Genomic DNA, 23243 nt, shown 5'->3' with positions numbered 1-23243 from the left:
CCAAACCCCCTATAGTCACCACACATGACCGATATAGAGGTCCACAATAATAATATCACCTACAGGAGTAGATACATAAACAGATAAAGCTAAAGACTCACGAGGCATATCCAGAAAATGAGCGAAATACGAGGAAACATATGAATAAGTGAAACCAGGGTCAAATAATACAGAGGCATTTCTGTGGCAAACTGAGACAATACCTCTAATCACAACATTTGAATCAATGTCATCTGGTCTGGCAGGGAGGGCCTAAAAATGAGCCTGGCCACCTCCTGATCTGCCTCCCCCTCTAGGGCGACCCCTACCTGACTGGGCTCCACCCCGGGCTGGCTGAGCGGGTGGTGGAGGGGTTGGTATTGATGATATAGACTGGCTCCTCTACGGAGCTGGACCTCCCACTATACGGGGACACTCTCTTCTCATATGACCAAACTCCCCACACTTATAACAACTTCCCGTTGCTGGTGCAGGGGACTGAAGGGAGCCCCGAGCACCAGGATAACTGGCAGAAGGACCTGGCATAGAAGAAGCCTGACCTGATGGAGCACATGACGAACTCTGCGTTAGGAGGGCACCGAGAGATGAATGGTCCTGCTGATAACTATGAGAACCATGGCTAGATGATACACCACGGTGATCTGGACAAGCCGTCTGGGCATGTCTAAAAGGACGGCCTCTACCGTGCTGGAACTGACCCCCGCAAAGAGCACCGCTAAATTCTCCCTGTCCATGAGGCCTATTGGCCTCCCTTTCAACCCTCTCCTTACTGCGAACCATCTCAATCTGACAAGCAATGTCGACAACCTCATCAAAAGTAGCACCAGACACTCTCTCTGTGGTCATAAGCAATCACAGCTGATAAGTGAGGCCATCTATAAACCTCTTGATCCTCTCCCTGTCCGTGGGAACCAACCAGATAATGTGACGGGCCAACTTCAAGAATTGCATCGCATACTTCGTCACAGACATATCACCCTGACGAAGCTGCTCAAACTGTCTGCGTAGCTCATCTCTGCAAGACTGAGGAACGAACTTCTCTAGAAAGATAACAGAGAACTATTGCCAAGTAAGGGGTGCTGCGCCGACAGGCCTACGCATCTCGTAAGCCTCCCACCAACTAAATACAGCCCCAGAGAACTGAAAGGTAGTGAACGAGACCCCACTGGTCTCCAGAATACATGCTGTACGGAGTATCCTCTGACACCTGTCAAAGAAACCCTATGCATCCTCTCCCTCTGCACCACTGAAAGAAGGAGGCTGGAGTCTCCTAAACCTCTCCGATCTATGTTTCTCATCCTCAGGCATAGCAGGAACCACATAGTCCTAAGCAGCTGCAATCGGCTGGGCTGGTGGTACCCTTGGTGTCTAGAATCTATGTACCACCGGCTTTGGTGTGCGGGAGGCGGGAGTCTGAGCGTCTCCCATGGCCTGAGAAGTTGTTGCTGCGGCCAGAACAGAGACCGCCTGAGCAAGACTGGTACACATGGTCATAATCTGAGCTAAGGCCTCCTGAAGGCCTGGAATCACAATAGTCATAGGTGGTGCTTGAGCTGATGCATCAACAACTGGAATCTGGTCCTGATGCAGGTACTGCCCCAGCTGTTGTGCGGGTTGCACCTCTGTGCCTACCGCGGCCTCTACCATGACCTCGGCCTCTCGCGGCCCTGGCTGGTGGTACTGGTGGGTGTCCATCCTGCCCGATAGTACGAGTCCTCACTATCTGTGAGAGAATGAAACAACAAATATTTAGTTACTAGAATCAACAGATTTGCACGACAAGAATTCAAGAATGTGGAGTTTCCTAAGGGTTCTGAAGCCTCTCGAAGATAAGTACAGACGTCTCCGTACCGATCCGCAAGACTCTACTAAACCGGGTCATGTCTCGTGAGACCTATGTAACCTAGGCTCTGATACCAACTTGTCACGACCGAAAACCTAGCCCGTCGTGATGGTGCCTATCGTGATACTAGGCAAGTCTACCTTTCCAAAACACTTTCAAAAATAATTAACAAAAATAAATTTAAGACATTTAAAATAATCGGAGTTTTTCATAAAAACGGGGTAAAACCCAAATAAAACATAAGTGCGGAATAATAGCCCAACATCGGGGTGTCATTGAGTCATGAGCATATGACAACCAATCTAAAAACAGAGTCTACTACAGTCTGTGCCAAATGCCAATACAAGAGAGAAAAGATAATACGAAAGGAGAAAGAAGGACTACGGACCCCAGCAACTACCTTGTAAGTCTCCGATAATCAGCTCGCGCACGAACTCAGCGACCGCTAGAACCGTACACACTTGGATCTGCACATGAAGTGCAGGGTGTAGCATGAGTACAACCAACTCAGCAAGTAACATAATTAAATAAGGAACTGAGAAGCAGTGACGAGCTATAAAAATACAGTTCATTTCAAAAGTTTTCAATAAAGAGTGAACATACTTTCAAATCCGGTGGTATAAGTCAAATCAGTTTGAGCTCAAGTAAAACAGATATGAATCTTCCAGAAATTTCACAACAACAACAGATAACAACTAAGTGCAACAATAAATAAAAGAAAGTACAGCCTCTCAAGGCAGCAGTCACTCAACTCATCTCAACAACTCATACTCTCGGCTTTCAGCCCTCAATACACACTCTCAATAGGTACCTACACTCACTGGTGGTATACAGACTCCGGAGGGGCTCCTTCAACCCAAGCGCTATATTGTCGCGGCGTGCAGCCCGATCCAATATTGTTACGACATGCAATCCGATCCAATATTGTTGCGGCGTGCAACCCGATCTAATAATATATATATAGCCCGAAGGCTTTGTTGTGGCGTGCAACCCGATCCAATAATATATATATATATATATATATATATATATATATATATATAGCCCGAAGGCTTGTTGCGGCGTGCAACCTGATCCATATAGCTCACAGCTCGCAGCTCACAGCTCAGCACTCACGCCCTATCTCACTCACTATACTTGTCCAGCCCCTCTGGCTCTCAGAATATCATAATAAGTAGCCCAAACAGAGAATACAACAAGTATCAACAAGAAAGGAGAGGGAACTGAGATATAACACAGAAGTCAGACTGTGACGGAGTACAAGACAACAATTAGCAGTCAATTCAACAAGTATTCGACCGTTGCGGGTCATAATAGCGATATCATATGGCCTAAGCATGGTTTCTAACATGAAAGGCAGTCAATTGCTCAAAGACAAGGAAAAACAAGTAATAACAATGGCTATTCGACTTTACAGTCTCACGGGATGGACCAAGTCACAATCCCTCACGGTGCACGCTCACACACCCGTCACCTAACATGTGCGTCACCTCCAAATATTCACATCATACCAAATCTCGGGGTTTCATATCCTCAAAACCAGATTTAAGACTATTACTTACTTCAACCGCGCATAAATCCTACTCCAAAATGCCTTTGCCTCTTGAATCAGCTTCCAGATGCCCCAAATCTAGCCATAAACAACACAAGATAATCAATATTAGCTAAAAGAATCAATTTCACAAGAAAACTACTAAAATATAGTCCAAAATCCGAAATTGGATCAACCCGCCCCCCCGGGCCCACGTCTTGAAACCCGACAAAAGTCACAAAACCCGAAAGCCCATTCACTCACGAGTCTATCCATACCAAATTTATCAAAATCCGACCTCAATTTCCCCTCCAAAACCCCAAAATTCACTCTCCAATTCCCAAGCCCTAATCTCCCAAATCTCACCTCAAACACTCACCAACTAGGTGAAAAATCAGTGGGGAAACACCATTATTGAAGATAAATAGGCACAAGGAACTTACCTCGGTGATTACTCCGAAATGTCTCTCAAAATCCCCAAAATCCGAGCTAAAAAATGATAAAAATGGTGAAAAATCTCGTAGTGTTCTATTTATAGGTTCTGCCCAGACTTCTCGCAACTGCGGCTCCATTTCTGCATCTGCGGGCAAAGCCCCACTTATGCAGAAAAATCCCTAAACTCTACCTCCGCTCCTACGATCAAGTGACTGCATCTGAGCTCTTCGCAAGTGCGGGAACTACATCGCACCTGCGATCCAAACTCGCACCCACGGTCCTAAATCCGCTTTAGCGACCATCGCAGGTGCCAGAATGCCATCGCACCTGCGTCCTCTGCCCAAATCGTCCTTAGCCGCATCTGCGGCTCCTCCTTCACTTCTGTGGACTCGCACCTGCGGTTCCCACTCCGTAGGTGTGGTTACTCTAGTAGCAGCAACTTCAGCTGTAATTCCTCAACTCCCATCAAGCCAGTAACCACCCGAAATCTCCCAGAGGCCTCCGGGACCTCAACGAATTATACCAACAAGTCCTATAACCCGATACGAACTTAGTCAAACATTTGATTCCCTCAAAACCACATCAAAACACCAAATTACACCCGAATTCAAACCTAAAGAACTTCTAAACTTCCAAATTCCACACGACGCTGAAACCTACCAAACCACGTCCGATTAACCTCAAGCCTAATTCTACTAAGGACCTCCAAATCACATTACGGACGCGCTCCTATGTTCAAAATCACCTAAGTAAGCTAACGAAACCATGCAAATTCAAATCCGAGGTCATTTTCCCACAAGTCGATATCCGGTCGACTTTTCCAACTTAAGTTTCCAATTAAGAGACTAAGTGTCTCAATTCACTCCAAAATCACTCCGGACCCGAACCAACCAACCCGGTAAGACATAATACAACTATAAAGCACAAAAGAAGCAGAAATAGGGGAAATAGGGCTATAACTCTCGAAACGACTGGCCGGGTCATTACATCATCCCCCTCTTAAATAAACGTTCGTCCTCGAACGGGTCTAGAATATATCTGGAGTCTCGAATAGGTGTGGATATCTGCTTTGCATCTCCTGCTCGGTCTCCCAAGAGGCCTCCTCCACAGGCTGACCTCTCCACTGCACCTTTACTGAAGCTATATCCTTTAACCTCAACTTCCGAACATGCCGCTCCAAAATGGCCACCGCCACCGCCTCCATATTATAAGTCATATCACCATCCAACTGAACCGTGCTGAAATCCAAAACATGGTACGGATCGTCAATATACTTTTGGAGCATAGAAACATGAAATACTGGATGCACACTCGACAATCTAGGTGACAAGGCAAGCTTGTAAGCCACCTCCTCGATCCTCTGAAATACCTCAAATGGCCCAATGAACCGAGGGCTGAACTTTCTCCTCTTCCCAAACCTCATAACACCCTTCATGGGTGATACCTTTAGCAGAACCTTCTCCCCGACCATGAAAGACACATCAAGGACCTTCCTGTCAGCATAGCTCTTCTGCCTAGACTGCGCTGTGCGAAGCCGCTCCTGAATCAATTTTACCTTGTCTAATGCACCCAGGAACAAGTATGTACCCAAGAGCCTAGCCTCACCCAGCTCAGACCATCCCACCCGAGATCTACACCGCCTCCCATATAAAGCCTCGTACAGAGCTATCTAAATGCTCGACTGATAACTGTTGTTATATGCAAACTCCACGAGCGGCAGAAACTGATCACATGAACCCCCAAAATCAATGACACAAGCGCGTAAAATGTCCTCCAATATCTGGATAGTGCGCTTGGACTGTCCGTCAGTCTGAGGGTGAAAGGCTGTGCTTAACTCAACCTCAGTACCCAACTCTCGCGGCACGGCCCTCCAAAATAGCGATGTAAACTGTGTGCCTCTATCTGAAATGATGGAAACTGGGACACCATGAAGGCGAACAATCTCTTGGATGTAAATCTCAGCTAACAGCTCTGAAGAGTAAGTAGTACCAACTGGAATGAAGTGCGCGGACTTGGTCAGCCGATCCACAATCACCCAAATAGCATCGAACTTCCTCGGAGTCCGTGGGAGACCAACTACGAAATTCATGATGATTCGCTCCCACTTCCACTCTGGGATCTCTAACCTCTGAAGCAAGCCACCCGGTCTTTGATGCTCATACTTAAGCTGCTGACAGTTGAGACAACGAGCCACAAACCCAACTATATCCTTCTTCATCCTCCTCCATCAATAGTGCTGTCTCAAATCCTGGTACATCTTCGCGGCACCCGGATGAATGGAATACCTCGAGTTGTGGGCCTCCTCAAGAATCAACTCCCGAAGCCCATCCATGTTGGGCACACATATCCGGCCCTGCATCCTCAACACGCCATCATCACCAATAGTAACATCTCTAGCATCACCTCACCAAACCCTATCCTGGAGGATGAGCAGATGGGGGTCATCATACTGATGCTCCCTCATACGATCATAAAGAGAAGACCTAGAGACCACACAAGCCAATACCCGACTCAGCTCCGAAATATCCAATCTAACAAGCTGGCTAGCTAAGGCCTGAACATCCAATGCCAAGGGTCTCTCTGCTACTAGAAGATATGCTAAACTCACCAAACTCTCCGCCCGACGACTCAAGGCATCGGCCACCATATTGGCCTTCCCGGGATGGTACAAAATGGTGATATCATAGTCCTTGTGAAGCTCCAACCATTTCCGCTGACGCAAGTTAAGATCCTTCTGTTTGAACAGATGTTGCAAACTCCGATGATCAATGTAAATCTCACAATAGACCCCATACAGATATTGCTGCCAAATCTTTAAGGCGTAAACAATAGCTGCTAACTTAATATCATGGACATGATAGTTCTTCTCATGGGTCTTCAACTGGCGCGAAGCATAAGCAATCACTCTACCCTCCTACTCGGAACACATCTAATTCCTATCCGCGAGGCATCACAATACACTATGTAAGAACCAGAAGCCGATGGCAGAACTAGAACTGGAGTCGTGGTCAATGCAGTCTTGAGCTTTTAAAAGCTCTCCTCGCACTCATCCGACCATCTGGAAAAGGATACTTGTTCTTGACTGTGACCTTGTTCAACTGCCTGTAGTCAATGCACATCCTCATAGAACCATCTTTCTTTTTTACAATTAGAATCGGTGTACCCTAAAGTGACACGCTAGGCCTAATAAACCCCTAATCAATGAGTTCCTGAAGCTGTTCCTTCAACTCCTTCAACTCTACCGCTGCCATATGATACGGTGGAATAAAAATGGGCTGAGTGCCCAGCACCAAATCAATACCGAAGTCAATATCCCTGTGTGGCAGCATGCTCGGCTGGTCTGCAAGAAACACATCCGAAAAATAATGCACCACCGGAACAAAATCAATGGCAGGAGTGTCTACACTAACATCCCTCACAAAAGCCAAATGGGATAGACAACCCTTCTCAACCATCCGCCGAGCCTTCAAGTATGAAATCACTCTACTAGGAACATAGTCTATAGAATCGCTCCACTCAACTCTCGGCAACCCTGACATCGCTAACATCGTGATCTTCACGTGACAATCTAGAACAACATGACATGGAGACAACCAATACATACCCTATATCACATCAAAATCGACCATAATGAGCAGTAAAAGATCCACTCTGATCTCCAGACCCCCAATAGCCACCATACATGACTGATATATGCGATCCACAATAGTAGTATCACCCACAGGAGTAGATACATAAACAGATGAAACTAAAGACTCACGGGGCATATCCAGAAAATGAGCGAAATACGAGGAAACATATGAATAAGTGGAACCATGGTCAAATAATACAGAGGCATCTATGTGGTAAACTAAGACAATACCTGTAATCACAGCATCTGAAGCAATGGCATCTGGTATGGCAGGGAGGGCATAAAAATAAGCCTGGCCACCCCCAGATCTGCCTCCCCCTCTCGAGCGACCCCTAGCTGACTGGGCTCCACCCCGGGCTAGCTAAGCGGGTGGTGGAGGGGCTGGTGCTTATGATATAGACTGGCTCCTCTGCCGAGCTGGACCTCCCACTATACGGGGACACATTCTCCTCATATGACCAAACTCCCCACACTCATAGCAACTCCGCGGTAATAGTGCAGGGGACTGAATGGAGCCCCAAGCATCGGGATAACTGGCAGAAGGACCTGGCATAGACGAACCCTGACCCGATGGAGCACATGACGAACTCTGCGTTGGGAGGGCACCGAGAGATGAACGACCCTACTGATAACTGTGAGAACCATGGCTAGATTATACACCACGGTGACCTAGATGAGCCGTCTGGGCATGTCTAAAAGGACGGCCTCTACCGTGCTGGAACTGACCCCCACAATGAGCACCGCTAAATCCTCCCTGTCCATGAGGCCTATTGGCCTCCCTTTCAACCCTCTCCTTACTACGAACCATCTCAATCTGACGAGCAATGTCGACAACCTCATCAAAAGTAGCACCAGACACTCTCTCTGTGGTCATAAGCAATCACAGCTGATAAGTGAGGCCATCTATAAACCTCTTGATCCTCTCCCTGTCCATGGGAACCAACCAGATAACGTGACGGGCCAACTTCAAGAACTGCATCACATACTTTGTCATAGACATATCACCCTGACGAAGCTGCTCAAACTGTCTGCGCAACTCATCTCTGCAGGACTGAGGAACGAACTTCTCCAGAAAGATAACAGAGAACTATTGCCAAGTAAGGGGTACTGCGCCGACCGGCCTACTCATCTCGTAAGCCTCCCACCAACTAAATACAGCCCCAGAGAACTTAAAGGTAGTGAACGAGACCCCACTGGTCTCCAGAATACATGTTGTATGGAGTATCCTCTGACACCTGTCCAAGAAACCCTACACATCCTCTCCCTCTGCACCACTGAAAGAAAGAGGCTGGAGTTTCCTAAACCTCTCCAATCTATGTTGCTCATCCTCAGGCATAGCAGGAACCACATAGTCCTGAGTAGCTGCAACCGGCTGGGCTGGTGGTGTCCCACCCCCCGTGTCTGGAATACCTGTATCACCTGCTCTAGTGTGCGGGCGGCAGGAGTCTGAGCGCCTCTCCCGGTCAGAGAAGTTGCTGCTACGGCCAGAACAGTGACCACCTAAGCAAGACTGGTACACGCGGTCAGAATCTGAGCTAAGGCCTCCTGAAGGACTAGAATCACAATAGGCATAGGTGGTGCCTGAGCTGATGCATCAACAACTGGAATCTGGTCCTGATTTGGGACAACTGGTGGATCTGGAGGTACAGCCCCAGCTGCTGTGCGGGCTGCACCTTTGCTCCTACCGTGGCCTCTACCGCGACCTCGGCCTCTTGCGGCCCTGACTGGTGGTACTGGTGGCTGTCCATCTTGCCCGGTAGTTCGAGTCGTCATCATCTGTGAGAGAATGAAACAACAGATGTTTAGTTACTAGAATCAACAAATTCGCAAGACAAAAATTCAAAAATGTGGAGTTTCCTAAGGGTTCTGCAGCCTCTCGAAGATAAGTACAGACGTCTCCCTATCGATCCGCAAGACTCTACTAAATCCGCTCATGACGCGTGAGACCTATGTAACCTAGGCTCTGATACTAACTTGTCACGACCCAAAACCTAACCCGTCGTGATGGCACCTATCGTGATACTAGGCAAGCCGACCTTTCCAAAACACTTTCAAAAAGATTTAACAGAAATGAATTTAAGACATTTAAAATAACGGGAGTTTTTCATATAAACGGGGTAAAACCCAAATAAAACATAAGTGCGGAATAATAGCCCGACATCGGGGTGTCACTGAGTCATGAGCATCTGACAACCAATCTAGAAACAGAGTCTACTACAGTCTGTGCCAAATGCCAATACAAGAGAGAAAAGATAATATGAAAGGAGAAACAAGGACTGCGGACGCCGGCAGCTACCTCATAAGTCTCCGATAATTAGCTCGCGCACGAACTCAGCGACCGCCAGAACTGTACACACCTGAGTCTGCACATGACTCTCGGCTCTCAACCCTCAATACACACTCTCAATAGGTACATGCGCTCACTTGTGGTGTACAAACTCCAGAGGGGCTCCTTCAGCCCAAGCGCTATATTTCTATGGCGTGGAGCCCGATCCAATATTGTTGCGGCATGCAACCGATCTAATATTGTATATATATATAGCCCGAAGGCTCTGTTGTGGCATGTAACCCGATCCAATATTGTTGCGGCGTGCAACCCAATCCAATACTGTTGCGGTGTGCAACCCGATCCAATTATATATATATATATATATATATATATAGCCCGAAAGCTTGTTGCGGCGTGCAACCCGATCCATATACCTCACAACTCACAGCTCGGCACTCAGGCCCTATCTCAGTCACTAAACTCTCCAGCCCCTCGGGCTCACAGAATATCATAATAATTAGCACAAACAGAGAATACAATAACTATCAACAAGAAATGAGAGGGAACAGAGATATAACACACAAGTAAGACTGTGAATGGGTACAAGACTTCAATTAGCAGTCAATTCAACAAGTTTTCGACCGCTGCAGGTCCCAACAGTGATATCATATGGCGTAAGCATGGTTTATAACATGAAAGGCAGTCAATTTCTCAAAGACAAGGAAAAATAAGTAATAACAATGGCTATTTGACTTTACAGTCTCACGGGATGGACCACGTCACAATCCCTCACGGTGCACGCTCGCACGCCCGTCACCTAGCATGTGCGTCACCTCCAAATATTCATGTCATACCAATTCTCGGGGTTTCATTCCCTCAAAACTAGATTTAAGACTGTTACTTACCTCAACCACGCAGAAATCCTACTCCAAAATGCCTTTGCCTCTCGAATCGTCTTCCAAATGCCCCGAATCTAGCCACAAACAGTACGAGATAATCAATATTGGCTAAAAGGATCAATTTCACAAGAAAACTACTAAAATATAGTCCAAAATCCGAAATCGGCTCAACCCTCCCCCCCGGCCCATGTCTTGAAACCCGACGAAAGTCACAAAACCCGAAAGCCCATTCACTCACGAGTCTAACCATACTAAATTTATCAAAATCCGACCTCAATTGCCCCTCCAAAACCCCAAAATTCACTCTCCAATTCCCATGCCCTAATATCCCAAATCTCACCTCAAACACTCTCCAACTAGGTGTAAAAACAGTGGAGAAACACCATTATTGAAGATAAATAGGCACAAGGAACTTACCTCAGTGATTACTCTGAAATCTCTCTCAAAATCCCCAAAATCTGTGCTCAAAAGTGATATAAATGGTGAAAAATCTCGAAGTGTTCTATTTATAGGTTCTGCCCAGACTTATCGCACTTGTGGCTCCATTTCTGCATCTGCGGAGCTGCATCTACGATCAAAGCCCCGCTTCTACGGAAAAATCCCTAAACTTTTCCTCTGTTCATGCGATTAAGTGACCGCATCTGCGCTACATCGCACATGCGGTCCAAACTCGCACCTACGGTCCTAAATCCGTTTCTGCGACCATCGCAGGTGCGGGAATGCCATCGCACCTGCGTCGTCTGCCCAGATCCTTCTTAGCCGCATCTTCGGCTCTTCCTTCACTTCTGTGGGCTCACATTTGTAGTTCCCACTGCGCAGGTGCGGTTATACCAGTAGCAGCAGCTTCAACTGCAATTCCTCAACTCCCATCAAACCGTTAACCACCTGAAATCACCCCGAAGCCTTCGGGACCTCAACCAATTATACCAACAATTCCTATAACCCGATGCAAACTTAGTCGAACCTTTGATTCCCTCAAAACCACATCAAAATAAAACAATTACACCCGGATTCAAACCTAAAGAACTTCTAAACTTTCGAATTCCACACGGCGTCGAAACTTACCAAACTATATCCAATTGACCTCAAATTTTACATACAAGTCAAAAATAACACCACGAACCTATTCCAACTTCTAGAAATCCAATCCGACCCCAATATCAAAATTTTCACTGCCGACCAAAATCGCCAAAATTTCAACTTTCACCAATTCAAGCCTAATTCTACTACGGACCTCCAAATCACATTTTGGACACGCTCCTAAGTCCAAAATCACCTAACAGAGATAATGAAACCATAAAAATTCAAATCCGAGGTCGTTTTCCCACAAGTCGACATCCGGTTGACTTTTCCAACTTAAGCTTCAATTAATAGACTAAGTGTCTCAATTCACTCCAAAATCACTCCGGACCCGAACCAACCAACCTGGTAAGACATAATACATCTGTAAAGCACAAAAGAAGCAGAAATGGGGGAAATGGGGGAGATGGGGCTATAACTCTCGAAACGACCGACCGAGTCATTACACACCCTCTCATGTTTCTCTCTTGATGGTGTACACGCGGATTGTGAGAAACCGACGAGTTTTTGGTTTATGTGAGCTCTGGGAGAGCTGTTTACTATTATTGGATTGGGTTGCTCACCGCAATAGGCCTTATTAGCTTATGGTTATTGGATCGTGTTGCGCGCTACAACAGACTAATATTTGGTTATTGCATTTCATCTTTACTTGAAAGTTCCTCAACTGTTTACCTGATTTTACTTGCATATCTTCCTTTTATGCTGGATGGATTATTAACTGAGACAAACATTTTAAAACAAAGAATTGTGAACATCAAAGTGGTTTTACCGGAGATTTCCTATTTTGATCATGTATCTATTCTATACTTGTTGAAATTATGAACTGCACAGGTGTTAGTGAGTATCATCTATAGTTCTTGCTTCTTTTACCTCGTCGAGGTTAGTTAGGATACTTATTGAGTACATGGGGTCGGTTGTACTCATACTATACTTCTACACCTTGTGTGCGGATCTTGGAGTTGTTGCTGCTATGTATGACATGCAGGAGCTGGCATTGAAGATGTACCCGCGTTCCAGTTATGGATATCACTTCCCCTTGGCAGCTTTAGATTCGCATTTTGTTCATGTACAATCCAAACAGATGTTATAATTATTTTAGTTCAGTTTTTTTGTTGTAAAATCTAAGTCTTAGTGGCTCATGACTAGTACTACCAGTCCTTGGGGAGATGTATAAAATTCTGATATTTCATTTTTACTCTTATTATTATCATTATGTTATGTTTTATTGTTATTTGGCTTACCTAGCAGGTTGGGTTAGGTGTCATCATGACAGACTGGCTTTTGGGTCATGACAATTCTTGCCCAATACAAAAATGACCCAGTCCAAACAACCCCTCCAATCCACCTTGGCAATCCTTTTCATTCCTTTTAAACTAATCGGATCTTGCCACATCACCTGTTTCCAACACATAAAAAAAACAAAATTGATCTGGTCCGTCTGTTTCTATGATCAACGACCCACGATCTTTGACCGCACTTCCAATTTAAATTAACATACCCAGAGATATAATCCTAGACATTTGATCACAAGGATCCAACGACCACAAAAATTCCCCAAAACAATGCTACATACCAAATTATTAGGCTCGTTGATCTAAGAGATTAATGACCCAGATCCAATCTCCCTATATTAAACCTAGAGACCACCCCTAATCCGCGAAACCCTAATCATTTCCCCCAAAGACTAGGTCGCCCCCTTTTTCCTTTCTCTCCCTTTTCTCTCAACCTCAGATGCTCAAATCAATCAAAAGACCTTGCACAAATTCGTGTAGGGTCATGAATCTATCAGGAAATCATCTCCTTTGTCTTCCCTATCCGATTTCATTCTTGTTTCATCACACGAATTTGAAATCCCTAACCTAAAACCCTAAGACTCAAAGATGCAACTTCGAATCTCCAGATTTCCCTCGTGCTCTGTTAAATTGGAGGATGCATGAGCATACCTCAGAACCTCATCATGATTATTTGAGGTCCAGAGGTCAAATACAATGACCTCTAGACATTAGGGCTTTACCCGATGGGTTTTGCCATCAACGGTCATATTCCCCCTTCTCAGGTAAAACTCTCATTGATTTTCCCCCTCTGTTTCTCTGATTTTCACTTCCCTGTGCTTGCATCACCTTGTAAACATCACTCTCCACTATCTAACTTGAATCTAATATAACCCTAAAGGCTTTAATGGCCATTATAAATGGGAGCCTTAAATGATATCACCTAACAAGCCTAACAACACCTAATATTGGAAGAAAGTTAATACACTATAGTATCGTTTAGAAAATTTTCAATTAAAGTTCGAGTTCTAATTCAATCTATGCTTTCTCTATTTTTTTGGTTCTGAGATTGCTTATTGATTGGGGTTTGACACTTTGGCTTTCCAAATAGCTAGATTAAAGTACTTGTTTGGTTTGCTGTACTAAAGGAGGTTAGTAAAACCTCAACTCTACTTTTTAATCATCTAAATTTACAAGCATGATTTGTTTTATTATCTCTTTCTAAATGATGTTAGTCATAAAATGCTATAGATGACTCTTTTTGTACATTGCTAATGATATATGGTTGATAAGTTGATCCTGGAATTATTAGTTCCTTAAATTGTTGAAATAGATCTATGTGCTAATCTTAATGAACATCTTATGCTTCATATCTACTAGTTAACTTTGAAAACATATAAAGAACATCTAAAATGTTCCTAATATCTATTTTCAGACTTCCTTGATGTTCTATTAGTACAACTATGACCATTATACTAATCTTCCTTGAGTGTTATTTTCATTTATAATGATTCACTTAATAACCTAGACTTAAAACAAAAATGTGCACTCGTTTGTCATACACTAGTTAAAGACCTTTAAATCAGTTTTCTCTTCTATTATTAAGCATCTGATCAAACTCATGATTGTCTATGTAAGCATGTCCTAAGCTAGTTGGATTCCTGTACCACTCCTGGGTGTATCATGAAAGTTACCCTATACTTAATATATGCTATGGACATGTTTATGTTCTGATAACTCATATGTTGTGCTGAAATGCAGACATTAAGTTTCATTATATCTGAAATACCTCACTTGCTTTGCCTAACAAGATCCTTAATATAATCACTCCCCTTTTCTGAAATTCATGAAGTAATGTTGTTAATTTGATTGTGTTAACACCTTTATAATAGTATGATCCCTGCTAAATCTATCTTGTAGGTGTTCCCCTGGATACTCTGCACTTATTTTTCCTACAAATACTTCTGCTTGTCTCTCCTAATCATATACATGTGCATGTTGTCCTTAGAACTTCACTAATCTCACCTGAATGAACAAGACTTAGTTTGTGAACTTTAAGTGAATATTCTATTGCAACTATTTGAGTATCATAACATGCTTTGTCCTCGAAAGAAATTAGTATGAAGGTGAGAGCTTTTATAAAGAAGTGATTATGCCATTTTTTAGAATGAGACATGACTGTTTGCCTTAGATTCTATTAGTACTCTTTAGAAGTTCTAATAGTAGATGTTAATTTGTATCTCTGTTAATACCTTTTAGAAGTTCTAATTGTAGTTGTTATTTTGTATCTCTATTAATACCCTTTTAGAAGTTCTAATTGTAGTTATTAATTTGTCTCCTAATACTCCTTAGAAGTTTAACTAAAACTGCTAACTTACATATATGTTAACATTCTTTAGAAGTTTCCATTGAAATTGTTAACCTGTGTGTATGATAGAAGTTAAGACTTAAGTTAAAACCAATCTTTGACTAATCTAACTGAAGGCTGTCAAGAGAATGTCTCTATGCCCAGAGACTCTATAGGTTTGAACTATGGTCCTCCCTTTATTCTTAGAACATGTTATTTAGGGTGTTTGGGTTTCTAACAGTATTCTGACAATCCTCTTGTGTGCTTGAACATGATTTCTTTTGATCATTTCTATCATGCCATGTTATTGATATACTTAGCTGAGAAATGTGGTTACAACAATGGGAATTAGTTGTTTTATGATCTTATAGTACTCTATATTGGTTGTTATGAGAAATGTATATAGTCCTATGGTGTGGTATCACTGTGGTATGGGGATTTACATTGAGTGCCTCATTGGTACCTAAACCTATAGGGAAGAGTGAGTGTGAGTAATTAGGGGTATTTCGGAGTAGAGTTTAGTTCTTGGTTAGGTTACTCTCCCTGACACAAGCACTGCCCTGTGCCTTAAGACCCTTAGGAACTTTGAAGTGTCAGGGATCCAAGGAGTGCTTTGGCCTTGAATGAAATTCTACCCTTAGCCTCTAATCTATTGACATTCATTACTCCCTTTAGGTTTAGTGTTTAATGACAACAAAAGGCTTCATTGTGAATCACTTTGTCATATGTGACTCCGCACTAATTTTCCTATTCTATATTGCTTATTAACTATGTAATTTGTCGTTGGCCCATATTAGTTATTTCATGCATAACTATGCACATTGAACAACATATCTAATGACCTTATATCTTTTTGAACATGTATTACGATTGGGCTTGCTGATTTCTCAAAGAACTCAGGCCCAAGTCCTGTACATGTGCATTTGGGAGTTTGAATCTTGATACTACCCATTCCTGCTATTTGCTGGGCCTGCTTCTTTTCAAGCCCATACCAGAGTCTATCCTCTTCCCTTACTGCTTTATTAAATTTTACTATTCTTATTTCTCACATGTATATGACACTTATCATATTTGATTGAATGCTTTATTTTATTTCTTTTGAATCATGTAAATAATCTAGGCAAGCCCTAAAAGACATAGGATTAAAGAAGCATTAGACTTAGTAGTAGATAGTATTAATTCGTTAATCTTATACTCTTTATACAATTAATCTCTACTAACAATTTTATGAAATCTTTTTGAAACCAAACAGCTTTAGCAAAGTATGACCATCTTCTCATTCTAAACCAAAAACGGAATCTAAAAATTGGCATTCTAAAATCGAGCTTTTTTTACAAATTAAACAAATGTTGCGGCCTAGCCAAAGGCTTTTAAATAATTTCTTCAAAGCGTAAAAAATGAGTTTGAAAACCAAGGTATATCTTAGACCCACATTTACAATACCCTTATTTGAGTTACCCAAATAGCCATATTCATTTAAAGACATAGTGCTTTATAACTTGGCCACATATTATAAGTTTTATAAATGCAAACACTATATACCATACTCCAAAACTATTTCAATCATATATATAAAACATTATTTTCAAGAAATTTATAAACCTATATCCTTTTAAAAACCGCCCATCCTCTTTTCAAGTATTAGGTTCTAAATTAGATATAGAGTATGTCGTACCTCTAACATTAGTGTAAGCCCCGTAAAATTTTACCAAGGAATTTAAGGTTTTGTGGTGCCATGATAGATTCCTTGTGTAAGATACTGTTAAGAGTGTAAGGCAACTTCATGTATTTTGAAACCCCTATCACATTCAGGGTGCAAGAATCTTCTCATTTCGAGTTAAACCAATTTTCCCTACACTCAAGAAGGCAATTGGTATCACGTACTTGGCTATTGCCGAACAAGGCACATATGGAATAAAACAATTGTTATTGTCCCTTTCATAACTCATAGTCTTCCTATATATCACATGTCTAAAATGACTCACTTCTTTTACATCTCAGGATCATGTACATGGTTCCCACATTATCAATGTGTACTAGTTAACTCTATGCTTCATTTTTCAAATCAATGATGTCATCACAATGATTAACCATGTTAGTATTATTGGTAGTAACATTCATATCTCTTAGGATATAACCTCCTGAAATGCCCCTGCTCAGCACATTGATAGATTCTAGAATAATTCTAGCTCAAACTCGAAACCTCGTTGTTCCTATTTATAGTAAACCTATGGGGGTTGAAGGTTAAAACATGTCAAAGAAGAAGCATCATCCCATGATCAAACATATTGAATAAGAAACTTTATGGTCATATTCATGCTAGCGCATCGTAGAATAATTGTTGAAGGTCGCCAAAGGTTTAGTTTGGGTGTTCGACGTAGAGGTTTAGAGTTGAAGAAAGTGAACGGGTTATTCTCAAGATTTTCTCCATGAAGATATTATGTGAATTGTTAGTAAAGGTAAACTAGGTGTAGTCGCATTAGGCCTTATGGAATCTTGAAGGAAATAGGTCAAACTATGAGCTTGATGTTTCCCTATCATTGTTCTCCATGCACACGGTGTTTCATGTGTCTACGTCAAAGAATGTTGTTGGAATCCTTTGTCTGTCATTCCGGTGGAAGCTATTGAAGGTGAAGTTAATGGGTAATTGGCTTATGAGAGGTACCTAATTGTCATCCTTATTAGATAAGTTCGGAAATTGGGATTGCCTCCGTTAAAGTGCTACGGCGAAGTCTATGAGTCGAGGAGGTCACCTCGAAGGTCGATGTTGTTGTGGAAAGAAAATATTATCACTTGTTTGTACAACTAAATGGTTGTGATTCAAAAGGTACCTTCTATGTGTTATGATTTAAATATGTACAGTTCATGTCAAGATACCACTGTTGATGATGTAATGCCTATAATGTTGAGATTAGTGTTATTGATATATATTGTGATGCTTTGTTGAGTTGTGGATGTGTTGTTAGGGTGGTTTTGGTTATTCTGTGACAGGTGGATAGGCCGAATTACAAGGGAAACTCTGCCGCAATTTCTGAAATATTTGGGAGTTAGTCAAATTTGGGAGCTTGAGATATGTGAGAGAAGAGATATGTTATGTTAGGTATTTTGGGCCGGATTCTACTCCTCATTCGAGGACGAATGATCCTAAGTGGGGAAGGACTTTAGACGCCGTAAAAGTTTGCCAAGGAATTTAAGGTTTTGTGGTACCAATGTAGACTGATGTGTACGAAGGTAGTGATTACTCGCCGCGGTACGGACCTTTAGGGTTGAAGAATGCACTGAGGAGTTGATGGAAATTTTTGGCAGAAGAAGGCAATTCTGCAGTTAATTTCGCGACCGCAGAACCATTATGCGGCTGCATAATCATCGCGAAGTTGAGCAGAAAAATTGTTGAGGTTTTGAAGGTTGTTTTGTGGTCCATTATGCGATCACAAATCTATTTTGCGGTCCACACATCCGTCGCAGATTTGGCATGAAGAATTTCGGAGGGGGGATTCTACGGTCCATTTCGCGGCCGCATAACTGGTCTATAGACTATAGATTTGGCTACAGACTGATCCAGGCCAACCCAATTTTTGGCATCACTTTTGCGGTCTATTTTGCGGGCCACATATCTGTTATGCGGTCCATTCTGCGACCGCAGAGTTGAGTTCGGAGGGTCCATTATCTATTTTTATAACCCAACCCCATTTTGATTAAAAGCCTTTGGGGATCATTTTGGAGCATATATCTGACGATTTTAGAGAGAAGTGAGAGTATTTGAGAGAGAGAGATGGAGAAGCCCTAGCCATTCTAAACATCCATTATTGTCCTAATCTTCATGAATTGTGGAAGCCACTCACTAGGCCATCATCTATCTTGGTAAGTCCTTCTTCTAAGCTTCCATGCAAGAGGTTATGGGTTTAATTATGTTGTGGGGTTGGAGATAGGCCATGCATGTGCCAATAGATTGTAGTATGTGGGGTTGTTGAACTATTTTGGGTAGTTTCTTCTTGAAATTGGTTAAGGGAGGAAGGGATTACCATTGTAGAGATTCGTAGTCGATTTTGCATAATAGATGTTTGACAAAATTCCCAAGAGACTTATGTCATGAGAATCCTACTAACTATTGTCCGATTTTCGCTATCTTCCTAAAGATTGATATTGCTAGAAGTATTGGGATGTTGTAGTAATCTAAGGAAATCTCAAGAAAGGTATGTTGGCTAAATTTCTCTCTTAGAATCGAATTCCATGATGTTCCCATAAGTTTCAAGTATGGTTGGCCCAAATTCCTAATTCCTATGTCCCGAGTTGTTCCTAATAAATTCGATTATCCCAAATAAGCATTGTGTTGAAAGATGCATACACTCAAAATGTGTAGCAATTGCTCCTACCTTATTATGATCTCTTCGAGAATGTGTTAAGTATGGTTTATGTATTAAAATGTTATGACTTCAACTCGTGTATCAAATGAGAGTCTATTATGCTTAACTTTGAAAGAAAACTCAATGCGCCTAAGACTCGTATTATATATATATATATATATATATATATATATATATATATATATTTAAGGCCTTGATTTCAAATGCTATTATTGTTGATAATCTGTAAATATGCTTGATAGTGAAAGAAGTGAGTTGGAGATATAAAGTGTGGCCACTGTGCCAAGAATGAAAGTTATACTTGTGGCTAATAGTGCCAATGAAATGAAATGATATGTAAAAGATTATGAAATGAGCCTTGATTCAACTGTTCCAAATTGATTACGAAAATAGATTTGCCTAAAAGCTTATGTACTCAAGTCATGTTCAAATGCGGTTGTTTTAAACTAATACCTATGATTCGAACCAATATTTCAGTCATAAATAACCATGCTCTCTTTTATAAGTATTTTCAATGTGATTTGAGTTCTTACATACTCATAAGATGAAATTTTGTATCGCCCTCACAAGGGAAAACATATTTCAGGAACAAATGGTGTGTCACTCGTTTATGATTTTAACTTATACTTCGATTGCTACTCATCTTGCTCCATTTCTGTGGAAAGATATCCATTGTGTTTAAAGCCTTCATTACTAATGAACCTAGAGTTATGATTTCCCGCATGTTCTATATGTTGATGTTTATGATGATGACCCATGAAAGTGTGGAATATGAGATACGGGTACCGTGCCATGAATGAAGAATCATATCTATAACAAAGAGAGACAATGAAATAATGATGTTGTGAGTGGTTGAAAGTACTAATGAAGCTATATATGGTCTGGAAGGTTATGAGGTGAATGTATTTGTATTTTTGTTTCCTTTGTGTGCAAAACAAAAATATTTTTAGGAGTATCGTTAGTCACCGAGGAAGGGTAGGTTGGAACAACCTAACCCTGAAACTACACATGCTGGTGTAGGTGTGATTAAGGGGTAAATCCCCGGACTGAGGTGTTGAGAATATTCCCCTTTGTGTTTTGAGGTATAGCCGGGGCCTTGACACCGGCACTCCTATACTACTCTCCTATTGTACTTAGAGGCTCTGTAGATATGTTGTGGGTGGTGTACGATGTTGGGTAATGGAATAGAATTGTTGGTATTTGGCAAACATGTTGTCCCTCGTAATTATGAACTTGTAATATTTTGGAATTTGTAAAATGAATATCCTTTGAGTAATGAAAAAGAATGTGGAGCACTTGACACTTATCATGTATATTTCTTGCGACTAATTCTTAAATCATTCATGGGTAAGGTTAGGTAAAAGGCATCAAGTAGACTCGCTTGACCGAGGTATCTCGGTTGAGCGTCGGTCGCGCTCCCCGAGGTCGGGGCATGACAACTAGTTAAGTAGAGTATATACAACTAATCTTTTACACCTAGTCTAAGTCCCGTGGAGTTACGTCAGGTAGATTGTAAGGGGTGCCTAACACCTTCCCCTTAGAAGAACAAGAACCCTTACCCAAAATCTCACCGGTTAGAAAACTAATAAAGAAATGACCGTAGTAATTAAATAGGTACCCTAGTATATCTTTAAATATTAGGTAGAGACTCTCATTTATCATCAATAAGGAAACCACAAGTTGAATCTTGTTTTGACTCGTGCAAAATAGGGTGCAACAATATGGCGACTCTACATAAGATATCATACTTAGGTTCTAACCTTAGCAGACTTAGACTAAACATGGAATTTAGGATTATTTGTACACTGCTTTAATTGTGTTTAATTTGCAATTGTATGCCTACCTGCTTTACTTGCTCGTTATTGTGCTTACCTGCATATTTTAAACTGTTATTGCTAACATCACTATTTGTTACCGCTGTATATATACTATCATCACACTCTTTCCTATCGAGTCTTGGTCGTACACTATCACATACAATGGCACGCGAGGGTTGTCTTTTATACACCTCCGAACCTTCTTTCAAAATTCTTTAGTTTCACATAATGGATTTGTCAGGTCATATTGACATAACTTCTCACAGTATTCAGTCCAATTCAAATTAGGAAACACTCTACTCTAGCAAACATAGGTCAAATTGCATAAACCTTAGGTGAGTCGGTCCTTGGCATCGAGACACAATTAGGAAAGCCACCCCAATGTCAATTGGTCATGCACCCTACAACCTAACTTATGTGAAAAGACGAACCAATCACAACGAGACACTTAAGATCAAAAGCAAACACTTATCAAACCCATTTTATCTACCCACTCAAGAAATGGAAATCAAGCAAAACATCTCTTAGATCAATATGGTGATTGGGGCACCACACAAGCTGAAGCAATGGTGGAAGAATATCTGCTGAGACCATGGAGACGAAATCAGGACACATCAAGGAGCACTGACTACCTTGCTAAACATCCGAGATGATAAGGTGCTTACTCGCTTGCTGATAGAGTTCTAGGACCGGCCAAAGTAGTGTTCAGGTTCACTGATTGTGAGTTAGTGCCAATATTAGAAGAAGTTACATGTTTCATGGAGCTACCATTTACCGGAAGCAAAATCGATACTACCAGTCACCATGCCCGGTTATAGGTTTCTTGATGCTTTTGGTCTGGAAAACAGTCAGGGTTTGAGAAATATCGAAGATGGATGGATTAGCCTGGACCAATTGTTCGACAGGTTCGAATATCGTTAAAGCTATGAATGGTGCTTAGGAGAATTTTAGTGTGATCAAGAAACGTGGGATAGTCTCAGACCCATAACATACTCTTTAGCGTTGTTGGGACTGTTGATTTTCCCACAAAAAAGAGGACGATATCAATTTTCTACACGTGGTTTTGGCAACATTCCGAGGTACCCGTCAAGCCACTTTGGTACCCATGGTGTTAGCAGAGATACTTCGAAGTCACAATGAAAGAATGAGGCATTGGGTTTCCCCGCACAGACAAGAAAAGTGGAGAGAGATGTTGACCAACTTAAGCGGAGAATGGGTCAATTGGAAGCTATCATGGTTGGGCGGAAGGGCAATCCTAAGGACTCCTCAGAAGTATTTTATCGAGTTGATAGGACTTGAGGGCATCCAGCCATACTCACCCCTACGAGTTCTCAGGCATTTTGGGTTGATTCAGGATGATCCTCTGTAGATGAGAATAGCGCTCTATGAGGACGAATACAACGAGCAGATCCTGATACCAAGGATAAGGAGGCTTCAGGAGGAGTGGAATGATCAAGTCACAATGCCAATGGGTAAAAATTCGTGGTGCACTCTAGAATATTATATCTGGATCAATGTAGAAGATGAGCTAGCCCGACCAAGCAGGAAGGAATAGCCTGCCTGGAGGATGCAGTGGCAACTTTGCAAATCTATCATAAGATCTTACCACACTACCTCGTGACTACCTCCATGCACAATCAAATGGTCCCGGGGTCAATTGATCACATGCTGCCACCCGCCGAGGATGATGACCGAGTAGTTGAGTGTATCCAGATTTATTCTGAGATAGAACTGAAGGAAGATCTAGAGGAAGAAT

At 42.1% G+C, this 23243-nt stretch overlaps 1 protein-coding gene across 1 annotated transcript; it reads right to left on the bottom strand.

The window, feature by feature from the left end:
- Window positions 1-381: 381 nt before the first annotated feature.
- LOC138894722 (uncharacterized) lies at window positions 382-8314 on the bottom strand. Its single transcript, XM_070179450.1, has 2 exons — window positions 8167-8314; window positions 382-836 (listed from the first exon to the last, which is right to left on the bottom strand). Exons 1-2 carry the CDS (start codon window positions 8312-8314, stop codon window positions 382-384), a joined length of 603 nt encoding a protein of 200 aa, XP_070035551.1.
- Between the last annotated feature and the right edge of the window lie 14929 nt (window positions 8315-23243).

This window comes from Nicotiana tomentosiformis, chromosome 6 (assembly GCF_000390325.3).
Source record: "Nicotiana tomentosiformis chromosome 6, ASM39032v3, whole genome shotgun sequence".
NCBI classification, from domain to species: domain Eukaryota; kingdom Viridiplantae; phylum Streptophyta; class Magnoliopsida; order Solanales; family Solanaceae; genus Nicotiana; species Nicotiana tomentosiformis.
The sequence above is the reverse complement of the archived record's forward strand: the minus strand, read 5'-3'. Positions and strand labels throughout refer to the sequence as shown.

Excerpts from the sequence above, each read along its gene's own strand:
- LOC138894722 (XM_070179450.1), bottom strand. The coding sequence starts at position 8,314 with ATGACCACAGAGAGAGTGTCTGGTGCTACTTTTGATGAGGTTGTCGAC. Across the intron at positions 837-8,166 it reads TAGCGGTGCTCATTGTGGGG|AGAGAGTGTCTGGTGCTACT; the intron begins GTCAGTTCCAGC and ends TTATGACCACAG.